Source organism: Ambystoma mexicanum, chromosome 2p (genome assembly GCF_040938575.1).
Source record: "Ambystoma mexicanum isolate Mex_15411 chromosome 2p, UKY_AmexF1_1, whole genome shotgun sequence".
NCBI classification, from domain to species: Eukaryota; Metazoa; Chordata; class Amphibia; order Caudata; family Ambystomatidae; genus Ambystoma; species Ambystoma mexicanum.
The window spans coordinates 479,673,286-479,689,546 of record NC_090923.1 but is presented as its reverse complement, the minus strand read 5'-3'; the positions used below and the strand labels follow the sequence as shown (position 1 = coordinate 479,689,546).

General features: G+C 44.7%; 1 protein-coding gene across 2 annotated transcripts in view; it reads right to left on the bottom strand.

The window, feature by feature from the left end:
• The window catches only part of IPPK (inositol-pentakisphosphate 2-kinase), a 322,707-nt gene that overhangs the window by 213,063 nt on the left and 93,383 nt on the right, over positions 1-16,261 (bottom strand). For both annotated transcript variants that reach the window (XM_069643864.1, XM_069643865.1), the window contains one exon: positions 7,234-7,300. In XM_069643864.1, coding sequence (XP_069499965.1) covers positions 7,234-7,300 — 67 coding nt within the window. The remainder of the gene's footprint in view (positions 1-7,233; positions 7,301-16,261) is intronic.

Genomic DNA, 16,261 nt, shown 5'->3' with positions numbered 1-16,261 from the left:
CCGAAGCCTCCTTACCTTCCTTAATTATGGATAGGAAACCATCACGTTCCTCTCCTTCCGGGATGTGTTGCGCTGCCGCTGACATGCAGTCCCACAGAGTATAATTAAATCTAGCCAATGTACAAGATACATTGGTAGACTTCCGAGCCATGCTCCCTGATGTAAAGATCTTTTTCGAACAATATCTATTTTCTTGTCATCCCTATCAGGGGGAATAGTGGGGTATTCCGCATTTTTTGTTGATGTGGCTGCCTGAACTACCAGACTCTCAGGAGAAGGATGTTTACTCAAATACTCTGGGTCAGAGTTACAAAGTCTGTATTTTGCCACATTTTTTTTTATTTACTGCTGGACTAGATTCCGGTCTTTCCCAAGCAGCATTTACTCTCCTTTGTAGGACAATATGAAAAGGAAGTATGGGGTCTGCTTGAGGACCTCCTGACAAAATATCTGTCATGCCATCATCCTGGTATACAGGTGCATTATTACCCCATCCCATAAACTCTGTTACTCTATTCATGAGTTTTCTGTAGCCCAGATCAGCATGTTCTGCTGGATCTGGTCTCTCAAATTCGTATTCAGGAGAGGTGTATTACACTTGCAGACTGTAAACATTCATACAAATCCTGCATTTTTGATTGAGGATTTATTAATTCCTCTGGAATTAATCTTGTCCCATATTTTACCCCTGCTGATGTAACCTCAGGTTCATCTTGTTCTTCATATTCTTCATTTTCTGATGACATTTCTCCATATACAGATGACATAGTATGGAAAAAATCATGTCTGTTTTCAGGGTGAAATATTTTTTCAGGAATATGTTTCAACCCTGGTGTCGACGTTGACAGAAGTGTCGATGCCGTTGAAGTCGTGGCCGTTACCTTCGATGTTGTCGAGGTATTCTTCGATGTTTTCGAAGGCACTACAAATGGCGTTGAAGGAATCTTTGAGGCAGTCGATGTTGTCGAAGTAGTCTTCGAAATACTCGACACCATCGAAGAAATCTTCGAGGTCGTCAATAAAATATTCAACGTGACTTTTTTCTGTTGGGTCGTCGACCCTTTATACTCGACAGCCTTCGACAGAGGCTTCGAAGATGTTTTCGTCGAAGTCTTTAATGACTTATCGACGTCGAAAGTCTTTTTCGTAGAGTCTAGCTTTTTAGGTGTCTGGGAAGAGTCCCTAGAAGACACCCTCGACAATTTCTTGTCGGACTTCTTAGTTTTAGACCTTCCTCTGTCACTTTTGTGACTAGAGGCATGACCTTCAACAGACATTTTTGAGGGGGTCTGGGCCGCGTTCTCAAAAATGTTCATCATTGACTCTCTAAATGCTTCCCACTTTAGGGGAGTAGTGTTTAGTTGGACAAGTAATAACTTCCTCCGAAGTCGAGGAGGAAGAAGAGGGCGATCGGTGTCGTCTCTTTTTCGTCTTTTTGGACGAAGAAGAAGAGGACTTCCTTGATCTACTCCTCGATCGTGATTTTTTATGGTGTTTTGCCGAAGACTCAGCCAAGTCTTTCTTCCCTCTCGAAGAAAACTTCGAGGATTCCTCCCCCACCGCCAGTTTACCGCATCTTTCTTTCAAGGCCTTGTGGGTCATGGATTGGCACGAACCGCAGTCATCTATCCGATGTTCGGACCCGAGACACCAGAGGCAGTTACGGTGAGGGTCGGTCAGCGACGTTTTTCTGCCGCACCTTAGACACTTCTTAAACCCCGTTTTTGGACTAGATGGGTTCGAGGAAGACGACATAATCGCTTAAGACTGAAGCGCCATTTTATTCCGAAGCAAAGCTAACGGAAAAACGGAACTGAGGCCAACGGGCGCGCTCGAGGCATTTATACTACGGATGACGTCGACACTCGACGGATGCCGCCGAGGGACACCGATGCCGTCGCCTCGAGTGGAGCGCCCTCTGGTGGAGAGAGAAAACATTTCCGAAGCAGCAAAGCTGAAGGTAAGGATATATCTAAGATGAGGAATACGTGGGAGGACACAATCCATTCGAAATAGAGGGTTATCCTGACTGGACTGAGCAACGACGTTCCCAGGCCCCACGAAGCGCGGAAAAACGGAACTGAGCAACGGACGCAGCGTGTGGCTATTTATGGGCATGGTGACGTCGGTGCCGATACGGTGGCCGTCGAGGGACATCGACTCGGCGGATGTCGACACGCAGCGCCCACTACAGAAAACATTTCCGAGGCCAGCAAGCTGGAAACATATTATCAAAGATAAGGAATACGTCGGAGGACACAATGCCTTCGAAACTCAGTGTACATTATTGAAGTATATTTGTGTGTTACTAGTCTATTGCTCCCTTCTGTAGAAGACTTTATAACTGACTGATAAATTATTAATTGTTTATGCAGGACTGTAGACTTACACTAGAACCACAAGTGAGAGCTATTGTGGGTTCTACCAACTTTGCACACTAGCAAGTATATACTACCATATGTTCAGGGCCATCTTAAGTACTTTTGGGGCCCTGGGCATGGACATCTTTGGGGCCCACCTCCACCAAACCAAAGGAATTAAGTGATCAAGAATATCTGCCCCCCCCCCCCCCCGCCACAATCGGAACCCATAGATTGATATGCTGCCTCTCAGCATTTAAAATAAGGATGTTTACTCCCTTGAAGTCCCCTTACCCTTTTTAGCAATAAAATCCAGGAAGGTATGCAGCCTGTAGTATTAATACAGGACTGTATGTAAAAGGTAAATGTAACCCAGAATAGACAGAGAACTCACATTTGCTGCCTAACAGAACGCAAACATGCTCAAGAATGGATACAGGAGACCAATTGGGAAGAAGGAGAAAGTAACACATACCATAGCATGGATAGCAGATGCAGATTAGATGCTATCAGGAAGGTGTCTGTATCCAGACAGACTGAGATTATAATTGGGACATGGTTTTCAAATAGTGTTGCCATTAGAGATCAAACTAATAAAGTGCCTGTGGTGTGCAACATATCAATGCTCACTATTTTAGTGGAAGCAACACTATAGCCAGTGAAACCATGAGTCAAGCGGTTTTGAAGATCATACGCTGAGAAGGAAATCTCTCTGAACGGCTTATACCATTTTGAAAGGTTTAGGGACTGGCAATTTGCGAGGGTAGGCAATACAAGATTAAATTAGATGCCCAGCATTACACACACTGGTTAAGGGGTGAATCTGGGATTTGTGCCAACTCTGCAATTTCTGCATTTGAACACTTCATTTTAGTTTATGGTAAGAACTGGTAATTAATCTAATTTTATAAAACTGACTTGGAAAGTAGACCAATCACATTACCAAATATGACACTTTTTTCAAAACAAAATATAGCAGGGTGTAATACAGAATGATTCTAGCTTCATTCTCTCCATCAAGAGAAGTATATATGTACCAGCATACCAATCAGTTTGATTTAACAGATTCAGTCTGGGTTTGTCTTTTGTATTGTAAAGATTTAAAGATTTACATAGTACTAAAACACTGGCTTGTGAAATTCTGTGTCAAGACCGGAGGCTCCCATTATGCTTCTCTTTCTTTATTAAATAATTAAGGAAGCGCTCAGCAGCAAGATATTTCTTTTCTTTTTAAAAACAGAAAAAATATACAGAACAATGAACTTAACAATGAAGCGACGTAGAATGTCCTGAAAGTCTAAAGAAAGATGTAAACTACATTTCCCAGGAGACTGCAGGATGCTCAGCATAAGATCAGCCACATGTGACCAATATCCTCCAATGACAGGCCAAGTCCCCCACATAAACAGCCTTGAGTATGATGCACTTCCTCTTTCTTTGCTGCTCACAGCAAGAGATAAGCACATCATACTCAATTCTGTTTATATCTGCCCGTTGCTATTGTTACCATTTTAGCGTAATATTTATATTGGTCTTACTATAGCTCTGCTTCGTATATAGCGCTTGTACGCGAGCCACCGTATTATATTTCTTCCCTTTCAGTTAGGAAGTGTCACTCATCTGCTCTGCGACTTTCTCTCTCCGACGTCAGCCACTTCCTGCTGGCGTCGGAGAGTACGCTGCAGTATTATTTTAGTATTTAGGCTTTCATACAACTGTTTGTTCGCTACTGCGGGGGCCCGCTTTCACTAGCCCCCACCGGCATGCTCCATCTGTTTCCCCGACTCGCCTAATGCGGCAGAGCCCGGGGAAACAGCAGCTGGAGGTTCGGCATGACCGCGGTTTCCTCCCGCAGCCACCAGAGGGAGTGCCTGCTTTCCAGGTGCTCTTTTCAGCTTTCTGACGCTCGCGAGCGCGATTTTCGTTACGTTTTATAACGAATTTTGCTATCGACAGGAGCTGTTTTCTTGTCTCCATGCCACTGGTTTTCGAGTGAATAAAAACAAAAGAAAAATGAAATAAAGAGAAAGCATAAAGAAAGTGGGAGACAGACTTATTATACCACTATCAAGTAAGAGCTTAAGGCTCACTCTATACTGCGGGACTGAGAGAAGGCAGTCCTGTGCCTGCAATAGCGTTAAAAAAAAAGAAGGAAAAAAAAAAGAAAAGAAGAGTATATATTCAATATATATACATACATTTGTAAGGTTTAAAAAAAAAAAAAAAAAAAAGGGGGGAGTATAGAAAGGTGCAACCTTACATCATGGCAGCACAGTACTTCACTCAGGACCAGGATTGGCCTGAATATGAGGAAGACACGATATCGATGAAGTGGCGATGGCAAACAGCCTGGAAAAGGTGCTGTGCTCTGTGGAATCCAGCATCAAGAGAGCTGTATCAGAAATGCTCCTGCCCATTCAGCAGCAACTGGACTCCATGGAGGAGCAACTGCAGGAGAGCTCCCTTCCGAGAAAAAAGACACAGAAAAGAAAGCACCTTTCAGATGGGGGATGTATTCCGGCTCGACTGAGTAAAGACTCTATGACCCCCCCCCCCCCTAGCCCCCACCGAGCCAGCCAGAACCCGCCACTGCTGCCCTTTGATGCCTTCTCCAGGCTGAAAAAGGCCTTTTTGAATAGGAAGGAGACCCCTTCCGCTCACGGACCCTCTCACCCCGAGGAAGAAAACAGGGGCACTAGACCCTCTAGCCCGGAGGGATATCAACAGGGCTTTGATCAAGAAAGTTATGATTACAACACTCTGTCTCCCACATCTTCCAATGAAGACACACAAACAATAGGGTCACAGCCCTCTACTTCAGGGATCGCGGCAGGCCCCGTCCCTAAGGAACAGTCAACAATCCGCCTTCTTCTAAGGAGATGTTTTCACCAGAAGACTTAGTGCATCCCAGATCCTCCGACTGGGAGCCATCCCTAAAAACGACAGAGTATATTAAAGACAGGCTGCGCAAGCCTTTAAATAAAGAACTCCGTGCGAGACTCAGAGCTGAATGCCCACGACTGGGAATTCCCAATAAGATAGCCCTGACACCGAAGCTAGACTCCAAGATGATTACCTTCTTGGGTAAGAAGGTCAAGGACCCAAGAAAGGGCATTGACCGCGCTTGGAAATCTTGCCAAGACAAAGTGTTGGATGTCAGTCTGCTAGCTAAAATGATGGACTTGGCAGAAGAAGCCATAGCCACCAGTACTCCCGTGGATCCAGTGATATCAGGTTGGGCTCAAAGAGCCCATTTAATAAAGAAAGAGAAGCATAATGCTCTCCTCTGTGTCTTTAATAGAATTAAGACTTTCTAGTAAGTTATTATGGAAAATCTTTATCGTCATTTATGAACATGCAGAAAAACCATTGACTTTTACAAAAATGCAAATCGTTTTTTGTGTCCAATGAGCAGACTTTAAAATATGCTTTCACGAGTCCTGCACCAATCCGCTCCCTTCTGTCTACCACCCCTTCCACTCAAATGGCCTACATAAGAAGAAAGATCAAGTAATGGGCTTGCCAATGCCACCAGCATGAAAGGAGGCAAACTTCACAGAAGACAGTACAGCAATGTACGAGACATTAGATGATTTGACCAGGATCGTTGTACTGTCTGCTGGCAAAGCCAGGATACAAGCATGAATGCTTTGGTTCCAAATTTGGATACTTATTCATCTCTTGGACTAACAGTTTATGCTCATTGTTGGAAGCGATTGCCTACATTTTACAACACCCCATCTGAACAAACCAATTTCTATACCTTTACCATAAGGATCATATGTCCGTTTTTATAGCAACCCCTATCTGGTGCAGGTGCATTGCTGATAATGGCACCGGTTTTGCTGCAAGACCAAGTACATACCCAGACAGGTTCATACATTTCAGACATAGGAAAGGCTCAGTCAGCCTTACAGGAATGTGCTATTCTAATCTTGCATAGGAACACATCTCTGCAATGAGTGCTTAACCCACTGAGCTAACTTCTGAACCATTGGGGCACTCAATTTACCAATATGCATTTCAAATTTGGCTACTGCACATGACCAACATAATTCCCACAGGAAGGAAAGAATGCTACAGGAGTTGTGCCGCAAGGAAAACACAATCTATATATACCACAGTGAACACAGAAAGCATTACATGATGAATTGATCGAGGCAGAATGTACTTGCCAAAAGAGACAGGCAATAGATTTAGAGCCTCAGCACCATGCCATAAAATATCCTGATATGTGCTATTTAGGTCTGGTGAACAAAGGACTCTTACTTCTTTAGATCAGGCAGCCTTGTGGGGCCCTCTCCAAGATGGGGGCCCTGGGCAAGTGCCCCTTATGTCCTCCCATAAAAACGTCTCTGCATATGTTAGGTAAGATTTTTATAATAATGACAAATCTTCCTGACCTGTGTCAACCCAAGAACATTTTGATTTTACTGGTGGATTATTTTTCCTTATACCCCTGAGTGGGAATCTTTTTCCATACTAACCGAATCTTTTACTCTTTTTATGGGTGTCCTTTTTAGGGCTCTCAATAGTGTCTTTTAAAAGTTAACTTACTTGACAACGGTTTGGCAATAAGTGCCTATTGCTGCTGGGTTGCCCAAGGGGCTCCCCTTTTAACTTCCTCTGGCTAACCTTGTGAGAACTACAGTTCCGGAGTAGAATGGATCTTTAGATGCCCTTTACATTTTTTTGGTGAAATGTCCCCGTTAGCACCTACACTGAAGGTAATCTGTGAATGGTTTTTGCTTGTACCTTTCTCAGCAATTCCTTAGTCAATCTAGTAGAAAACCCAGGCCCATATTAACAAGTCAGGTAAGTTTAGTAATGAAGTGAACAAAGAGGGCTAAAAAGATCTGGAGCAGGCTCTCACCTGGTCTTTCTGCCTGGACCTTCAAACAAAGTCGTTTCAAAAAATCCAATGGTAGATGAACAACCTCCTGAAATAAAAATAAAAATATTCTGTGCATTAATACATGGTTAGCCTTAAATTTTTACCAAGTAAACATTTTTTCTGCCTCACCAAATAAGAACTAAATTTGAAGAATAATGGCGTTTGATAAGAATCTTATCTCAGAACCTTAATATGACAAATGTTAGATTTTTATGTATATTACAACTATCCAAATTTAATGAGTTGTCCACCATATTCGAGACTCACAACAAAAGAAATAGAAGCTGAACAAACTCAAAATGGTAGCCACAATGTCATCAGACCCACTTAATGTTCATGACAAAACCACAGAAGCCTGCTCTGTCAAGTATTTCCTGAATTTTGCCAGTAAGATCAAAGATGTCTTGACCGGAAAGGAAGGAATAGTGTGGATTTTAGGGAGAAAAACTGAACATCGATATTCAGAATAAGGGATCAATGCACCCAGAGAATGAGTTATCCAAAACAGCCATGCTAGCAATGACGTGCATCACAAGACTGCATCTGGAAGACCACCGTCAGGACAGGTCTGGCCTTCCACGAAGACTAGCGTATGATCTGCCTCCACTTTCCACACAAAGCAGGCACCCACTTCATCACCAAATCCTACCTTTAAAGTAGAGTCCAGTCTGGGAGACTGCAAAGGGACAAGGTGCACACCCAGGAGAAGAGCCTACTGTTGTAGATCGTTTTACCGAGCTAAGCCCAGAATGTAACCCAGTGGCATCTGCAGGAATGTGGATTCTATTGCAAGGTATGGTGGTTGATGGGACAGTTTTTTTTTTAGAGGATGGGCACAAGTTGTGTGTAGAGTACTCAATGCATTTACTGTGAAGGATTAAAAGGTTTACTTGCTAGTAAGTAGCCAGTGGTGTATTACATTCTGAGAAGTGCCTTAAAGAGGTGGCATTGCTGCAGATTTGGAGCAGATTATGTTAAAAATGCATGTTGATTTCATGCTTGCTCTTGTAACCTACACATCTATTCAGAGTTTCCCATGTTTCCATCCAGCAATTTTAGCCATTGACATTTGCATCATGAGGATTTCACTGTGGTCGTTTTCACCATGGTGAAAACAATGACATTTCAAATACCTATGATGCAAACACAGTAAGTGGTTCTGGATCATTTCAGTTTGGTAAAACAGTGTCAGCAAACAATGCAAAATGTTTTAAAAAATGGAATAAAGACAGTAGCATGTGAAAGTACATTCCTTTTCAACTATCAGAAATTGCAGTATCAAGTCATAAGAGGAAGATGAGCAATGAACAAAATCAGGTCCGTCTTTGGAATCAACACTTCTTTATAACCTACATGCAAGCACTGAATAGGATTCCCTGCATTGTACTGTATTGTATTGTATTGTATTCTTCATTTACATAGCGCCCATTCCCCATTTGTATGACCGCAATGCGCTTTGTGGTTGGAACACCCTCTGTGACCACAACCCATATGTAGGAGGTTCTAAGAGTTCAATTAAAAGATGCTGGTGTGCATTTTTGCCAGGTTAGGACTTCGGTAGGTGAGCTGGCTAGGCTCGGGTAAGCAGTCCGGAGGTCAGACACGTGGGCAGGTGCCGTTGGTGGTTTAGAATAGAGAGTGCTAGTGCTGAAGATTTGAGGTGTGCCCAGCTAGACCAAATTTATTTTCATTGGTTGTCGCTGTACACTAATGGTAACAGTGTTGAGGTATGTCAGGGGTTTTAGTGTGGATGGTTAAGTGTTTTGCTAGACCGGAATGGCATAGTCCTAGCTGCATTCTGCGGTGCATGAATGGGTGGCCGTGCCTGTGGCTTCTGTCCACAGACGTGGTGCAATGTATTCATACCGTATGCTTGGATGGGTTTTGACTGCAGTGTTCTTTTTCTTGGTCCAATGAGATTGGCTGGTCTCATTAGTCATGGTCTCCCTGCAACGAAAGTCTGAGCAGTGGAAGAGGGGCCTGGAGGGAAGGGGGCTTGGGGGGGGGATAATAGTTTGTTATGGTGTGCCCGTTAGTGAGAATGTTCAATTTCTGTGCCAATTCCCTTTAACCTGAGAGACCCTGAGCACTTTTGCAGGACTCTGGACTTTGATTTTAATCTCCTGACTGAATAGCCATTGTTAGGGAGAATTCTCCAAAATGTACTAATTCCTCTATAAAGTAGAGACCCCCAGCAACTTTGCTGGATTTTGAGGACTTGAATTTTTAACCCGAGAGAGCGAGACCCTCCCCCCCCCCCCCATTAGCTGATGTATTTTAATGGATTTTGATCTGTGTTTCTTTTGGTTGTGGAGTCTGACAAACTCCATAGGGATCATCTTTTACATTGAGTCGCACAGCACCTTCAGTGCAGTGACACAGGGAAGTCTAAGATTTCCCAAAGGTTTAAATACCTTCTCTGGGATAAACTACTGGTCCCAGAGCAGTAAAGTGAAATTGACTTTACTTACATTTGTAACTTTATAGACCCAGCACACACTATCTTACAATAGGGTGCTGAAGGGGTTACTTCGTATTCCTTTTGTCTAGCTTCTCATGTAAAATGTTAAGTTACCCTTTCCTCGATGAATAAAGGCTGGTGGCAGTGGTTTACTTTTTACTACCATTGTGCGTTTTTACCGCGGGCTGCATTCGCAGCCGCAGTCTTGTCAAAATGGCCTGGTCTTCTTTTTTCACCATTTCTTTGTCAAAAGGTCCTTCTTGAGATTTACTCTGCGCGCCAAACCAGGTTTGGTACCTTTGTTCATTTTGCCTTTGGCAGGATTCACGAGTGAAGCCCACCTCTGGCTCCAGGGTGTCTGGCGGGGGCAGGAAGCGAGGGAGGTGCTCGAAACTCCCTGTGATTAGTCTCCTAGGAGACAGAAATGCACTCTTCTTAGGCGATTGGCCGGCTGGTTGGCTGACAGCTGAGCTGGATGAATGGGAGAAACCTGCATAAGAGTCGACCACTGGACGAAGGAATCCGAAAAAGAACTTGTAGGGGACGCCTGCTGCAACTCCTGGACCGTTGGTTTGCCCGGTGAAGCCCTGCTGCTGTGCTGAAACTCCAAATTCGTATCAACAGAGAAACCCCTGCAAGGAACGACTGCTCCCTTTGAGTTGGTGGGACCAAACTACTCCAAAATAAGCCACCTGGACATCCTCTCGGAGCTGTTGAAATTCCACTGCAGTTGCTTCTGGAAACCGAATAGCCAGGGAGAGGAACACCAGATCATGTGTGTTGCTTTTAAGCTGGCCAAGAGCTCCAGGAAGATCCTCTGGACTCCCACGAGCCTGAGCCCCCTCAGAGTGCGGGACCCCAGATGAAAGGAAAGCCCATCTTGACAGCCAGGAACCGGTTGTGAGCGGTGACTGTACCATTGCAGTGCAGGAGTCCCCAGATGTCCTCCCTCTTGTCCCCACGACTGAGGCCCAGGAATAGAAGCCATCTGCTGCACTTTTCTTCAATCGAAAAGGTACTGTAAAGTCTGAGAAAACGTACCTCTTGTTGTGTAGCCACTGATCCTCATTGGAGACTTGCTTGGTTGCAGTCGTAGAGTTGCCATCAGCTGCTCTACCTCACAAGCCTAATCAGCTTGTGGCCCTACTCCGATTTCTTCTATTCTACAAAGACCTTTTTAAACATTGTGAAAGACTTTCTACTTACCTGCAAGAAGTGCTTTTAGTTCACCTTGACTCTTGATAAACTTAACATTGGCTGGCCTGGCTGCCTGAATGACTCCTCTTCTGCTTACATGTTTTGCCTTCCTTCCAGGAAAGAGTTAACCGACTTGGCATTGGGGGGTTATTGAAAGTACTTAACTGCTTAGGAATCATTGTCCGGATACTAGTTTTATTCTGAACCCTCTTTTCTTTGACACTTCTCCAAAGACTATTCTAAATGTAAACAGTGATACATTAATGTCCACAGCACCCTAGCAACTGAAGTCACAGAGTGTGTATTTTTGAAGTGTATTTGTGGGTCGCTTTATATTGCTCCCTTCTGAAGAAGGCTTCTTCTGACTGATAAATTATTAATTGCTTAATCAAGAAACCTTGTTAAGAGTTTATTTGAATACTTGTCACTGTGAATCTCTGTGCAACTCCCCTACAGCTCACATTGACCCCTCTTGAGATAAGCCTGGCTACTAGACCACACTACCAACCTGTCTAGTACAGGCTTATACCAAAGGTTGTGTTCCTATTGCCAGGAGGTCAAGGTTGTTGTAGTGCACCCAAAGAGGACTGCATACAATCTTGCTAACAGCCATTTTGTATCTGCTGGTCTTGTCTACATAGTAGAGAACCGCCCTCCTCACATATAGTGTGTGGAGTTTTATCTCAGCTGAGCTGTTTGGTTCCTGGAAGAAAGCAGGTAGCTCAATTGACTGGTTTATGTGAAATTTGGAGATGAATTTAGGAGAGAACCTAGGGTGAGTACATGAAACCAGCTTGTCTTTGTGTACAACAACGAAAGGATCCTGCGCTGACAATGCTTGTATTTCACTCACTCTTCTTATGGAAGTGATAGCCACGAAGAAGGCGGTTTTGTAAGTCAGGTGTTTTAGACTAGACTTGTGCATTGGCTCGAAATGGGGTCCCATGAGCTTAGCGAGTACCACATTGAGATCCCATCCTGGTGGTGGGTTAGAAAAAGGAGGGTGGAGTCTCTTTACTGCTTCCATGAATGATTTGATGACATGTACTTTCCACCATGAAACCTTATTAAACCTTATTATGGGAAGTGGAGCATGCTGATAAAGCCGCCAGGTGGACCTTTAGGGAATTGAATACTAACCCTGCATCTAGCAAATTAAGCATAGAAGTTAGGATGTGGGAAGGAGTACATTCTATGGGGTTGATCTGTTTAGACTGGCACCAAATTACGAATCTTCTCCTCTTGTCAAAGTAACAGTGTCTAGTATTTGGTTTTCTTGATTCTTTTAAGATATCATGCATCTCTGCGGCAGGTTAAGATGTACAAACTCTATGACTTCAGGAGCCATGCTGCCAAGTTCATTGAGTGAGGTTGCGGGTGCACGGTTATTCCCTCGTGCTGAGTGAGTAGATTGTACCGGCACGGAAGTTTGATGGGATCCCACATCGCCAGTTTACGCAGATGTGGATACCATGGTTGTCTTGCCCACATAGGAGCAACTAGGATAAGCGTCATCTGTTCCTTGTGCATCTTGTTCACCACCTTCCGCATGAGCAGTGTTGTGCTGTGGCGCGTAAGCAAATTTCCCTGACCAGTTCATCCATAGGTCGTTCCCCTTGGAGCCTGGCTGGGGGAACATGGACACAAAGTCTGGGCATTGACTCTCGCTTGTAGCGAATAAGTCTACTGTGGGGAAACCCCATAGAGAACAGATGTTCTACGACTTCTTCGTGTAGGCGCCGCTTGTGTTCTTCTGGTAGGGGATATCTGATCAATGAGTTTGCTAGAGAGCCAAGTTCCCCTAGAGCATGCTGTGACGATAGGAACATTTTCCATTCAAGTGTCAATTTCCAAATTTGCTGCGCAAGCCTGGACAGATTTGGAGAACGTGTGTCCCCATGTTTGTGGATATAAAACATCGCTGTAGTGCTGTCTGTCAGGACTTGCACAGATTGGTTCTTTAAATGGGATTCGAATGCCCGAAGGGCTTTGAATACTGCCAGAAGCTCTAGCAGATTAATGTGGTTTTGGGCTGCCATGCAAGACCACAGATCCTGAGCTGTGTGGTGAAGGTAGCAAGTTTCCCCTTCAGCAGATTTCGTACAAGTGTTGGCGAAACAACTACTAGATCGTTCTACTGACCACTTGCCTGAGACAATTGTTTCGCCAACCACTACTGCATGGGTCGCAGGTGCGCACGCGCAAGGAACCAGGTAAATGCAAGATGCCATCATGCCTAGCAAACGCATAGCTTTGCTCACCCTTATCTGGCGGCCGGCCTGATAATGTAGCATTTGCAGTAACAAGTTTTGGACTCTTTCCACTGACGGAAAGACCAACCCCACTTGCGTGTTTAAGACAGCTCCTAGGAACTGTTTGGAAGTGCTTGGCACTAGGCTTGATTTTTTTTTTCGTTTATGGAGAAGCCCAATTGAAAGAGGATGTTGATTGTTCTTTGAATGTTTTGTCTGCAAATTAGGGGGGACTCCCCTGTAATGAGCCAGTCGCCCAGGTAAGGGTACACTGGGATTGCCTCCCTGCATAGGTGCGCTGCCACCACCGCCAGTACCTCTGAATACCCTTGGAGCAGATGCTATTCCAAACGGCAGCACCTTGAATTGGTAGTGCTGGTTCGCTATTTTGAAACAATCTTCTGTGCGCTGGGAACATTGAAATATGAAAATAGGCATCTTTCATATCCAGTGTTGCCATGTAATTCCCCTTTTTTTAGTAGAGCGATTACCTCTTGTAGCGTAGTCATGCAGAACTTTTGGGCTGCACATACTTGTTTGCAGGGTGCAAATCTAATACTGGGCGCATTGTTAGATTTTTTTTTGGCACAAGGAAGTAAGTTGAATAAATCGGTAAACGGGTTGGCCAGGATGACTTCGATGGCGTTCTTTATTAGCAGAGTGGCTATCTCCTCGAAGAGCATATGCTGGTGTTCTCTTGAGAGGATTGTTATGGAGAATTCTCAAAAATGTGTTAATTCCCTCCACCTTAGAGACCCCCAGCATTTTTACTGGATTTTGAGGATTCCCCACACGATGGGAATTTTACCTACATAGTTGTTGCCTGACCTGCACAACTACCCCTTCCTAAACTTGAAATTGTGTCTACTGTTCAGAAATGTATGCCCTTCCGTCCTCCCATTCAGCTTTCCTACCCTAGTCTTCCATTGCGTCCAAGCATGCCCTATTGTAGAAAAAGAAAAAAAAAAAAAAAAGCCTCACAAAAGTGACGGTAACCTTATAAAAAAAATGTTTGTTTCCAATCAACCTGTTTTTGAAAGCTTAGAAAATGGAAAATTCAGAACAGCAAACCATTTGTTCCTAGCTCTGACAATGAAAAAAAGGCTTATTTGGCTTATTATTGTATTGCCATTTTCAGAAGAAAAAAAAACACCCATTTAGTCCCTTTTTGTCATTTTCTCACACACCCTACAGCAAACTAGGAGTCTGTCTGTACGAGCGTGGCATAAAGAAAATATCATATCCTTGGTGGCATTATGACCGCCAACATGTGGGAAGAAAATGTGAAAAAAAAGAGTTCAGCACTGGCAGGGAACACCCTCAGCAGTTAAGGGGTTAAGGATGATCTGTGCATCATCTGCGTAGTTGATATATGATATGGCATTTATAACGCGCCTACACACAAGTGTTTCAAGGCGCGTTGTAGCAGGTAAGATTGTGCGCAGATGAGTGCAGACAAGAGGGTTTAGATAGATTGAAGAGCAGTGGCAATAGGAATGCTCCTTGTGGGACCCCTTTTGTTATGGGTCATGAGATGGAGGTGAACAGGTGGAGGAGCAAAATTTGTGAGCAATTAGAGATGAAAGAGGAGACCCAAGAGAGGGTTGTTTCTTTGATTCCTACAAGTGTAACCTATGTGGGAGGATGGTGTGATCGCTGGTATCCAAGGCGGCAGAGAGGTCTATAAGGATGAGTGCAGCGCAGACTTCTGCATCATCTGTTCCTTTAAGGTTGTCTCACACGGACACTAGGGAGGGTTCTTTCCTCAGAGCGGTCTGAAGCCAAATTGCACAGGGTCCAGGAGGATGTTGGCTTCAGTGAAAGGCCAAGCTGCTCGTTTGCTGTGCGGTCCATGCGTTTAGCCATGAAGCAGTTCTGGGTCAACTGAAGGTTTGATGTAGGAGGTTTTTAAGGCTTCCAGGGAAGGTTCCTGATGTTAGGGAGTGGAGGATCGAGCATGCAATACTGCATGCGTAGGTTGAGGGTCGGATGTTATTGGAGGGTGGGTGGACATGCAGGGGGTCCGCGGGGAAGCCTGATGGGTGGCTTTAAGCTAGGAGCGAGAGGAACTCCTGGTGTGAGATCGAAGAGAAAAAGGTAAAGGTGGTTTGTATCGAAGGGGGGGGGTTGAACCGGGGTCGGGAGCTTGTGTTCCAATTTAGAGATGATGGAGGAGTGTCTGTCGATAGCGTCATTGTGGAAGTGTTCTGATAAGGTGTCACATAAGGATTGGGAGATAGGGGTTGGGGGGTTTTAGAGCAGGTCGGGGAGTAGAATTCAGAAATGATTCTATGCAGTTCCTTGCTCAGGTTGCGAGAGTCTGTATGCTCTGGTTAGTCTTGTAGGGCGGTTTTGGCTGGGCCATAAGGATGGTTCTCCGGGTCGGTTTCAGATGGTGCTTGAAGGTTTTTAAGCGATTTGAGGTTGGCGGTGTACCGCCTGGGTGTGGGTCCTGACCTCAGAGGTCTGTTGCGTTTGGGTGAGGGTGTTAGAGATCCAGAGGTCAAAGATTTTGATGGGGGGCGGCCCTTCCTGGAGGGAGAGAGGCGAGGAGGGGGGTTGGCTAGAATTCCATAGCCAAGTGAGCGGTCTGGGGGTTGGTGGTTGTCAGGCGTGGCCTTTAGCGCGGTGGTATGTGGTACGGAGAAGATTGCTGAGTAATCAGTCCATGATAGGGAGCAGTGGGGATAGGGTTTTGGTGCTGAAGATCGCATCGAGGGTGTGACCTCCAATGTGGGTGGGTGGATGTTGAGATGTGTTGCGTCAAGTTGATTCTAGGTTGTCTGAGAGATCGGGTTGTAGGGCGAGTCAAACCAGATGTTTAAATTCTCTAGGATGGTAAGTGTTGGATGGAGGTTGAGGTTGGTTGTGAGGGAATCGCAGAGCGTGTCTGCAAAGTTTTTGTTGTAGCCAGAAGTTCTGTAGATAAGGACGCTGTGCGAGGCAGAGGGTGAGAGTGAGTTTTACCACAAGGGATTCATAGTCCATGGTGTTGGCTGAAGTGTCCTTAATTTTTCGTGGAAATTGGTGTTTGTGAGGTCAAAGATGTAGAATTTGTTTTTGCAGACTGAATCTGGCATTGATGAAGGCGCAAGAG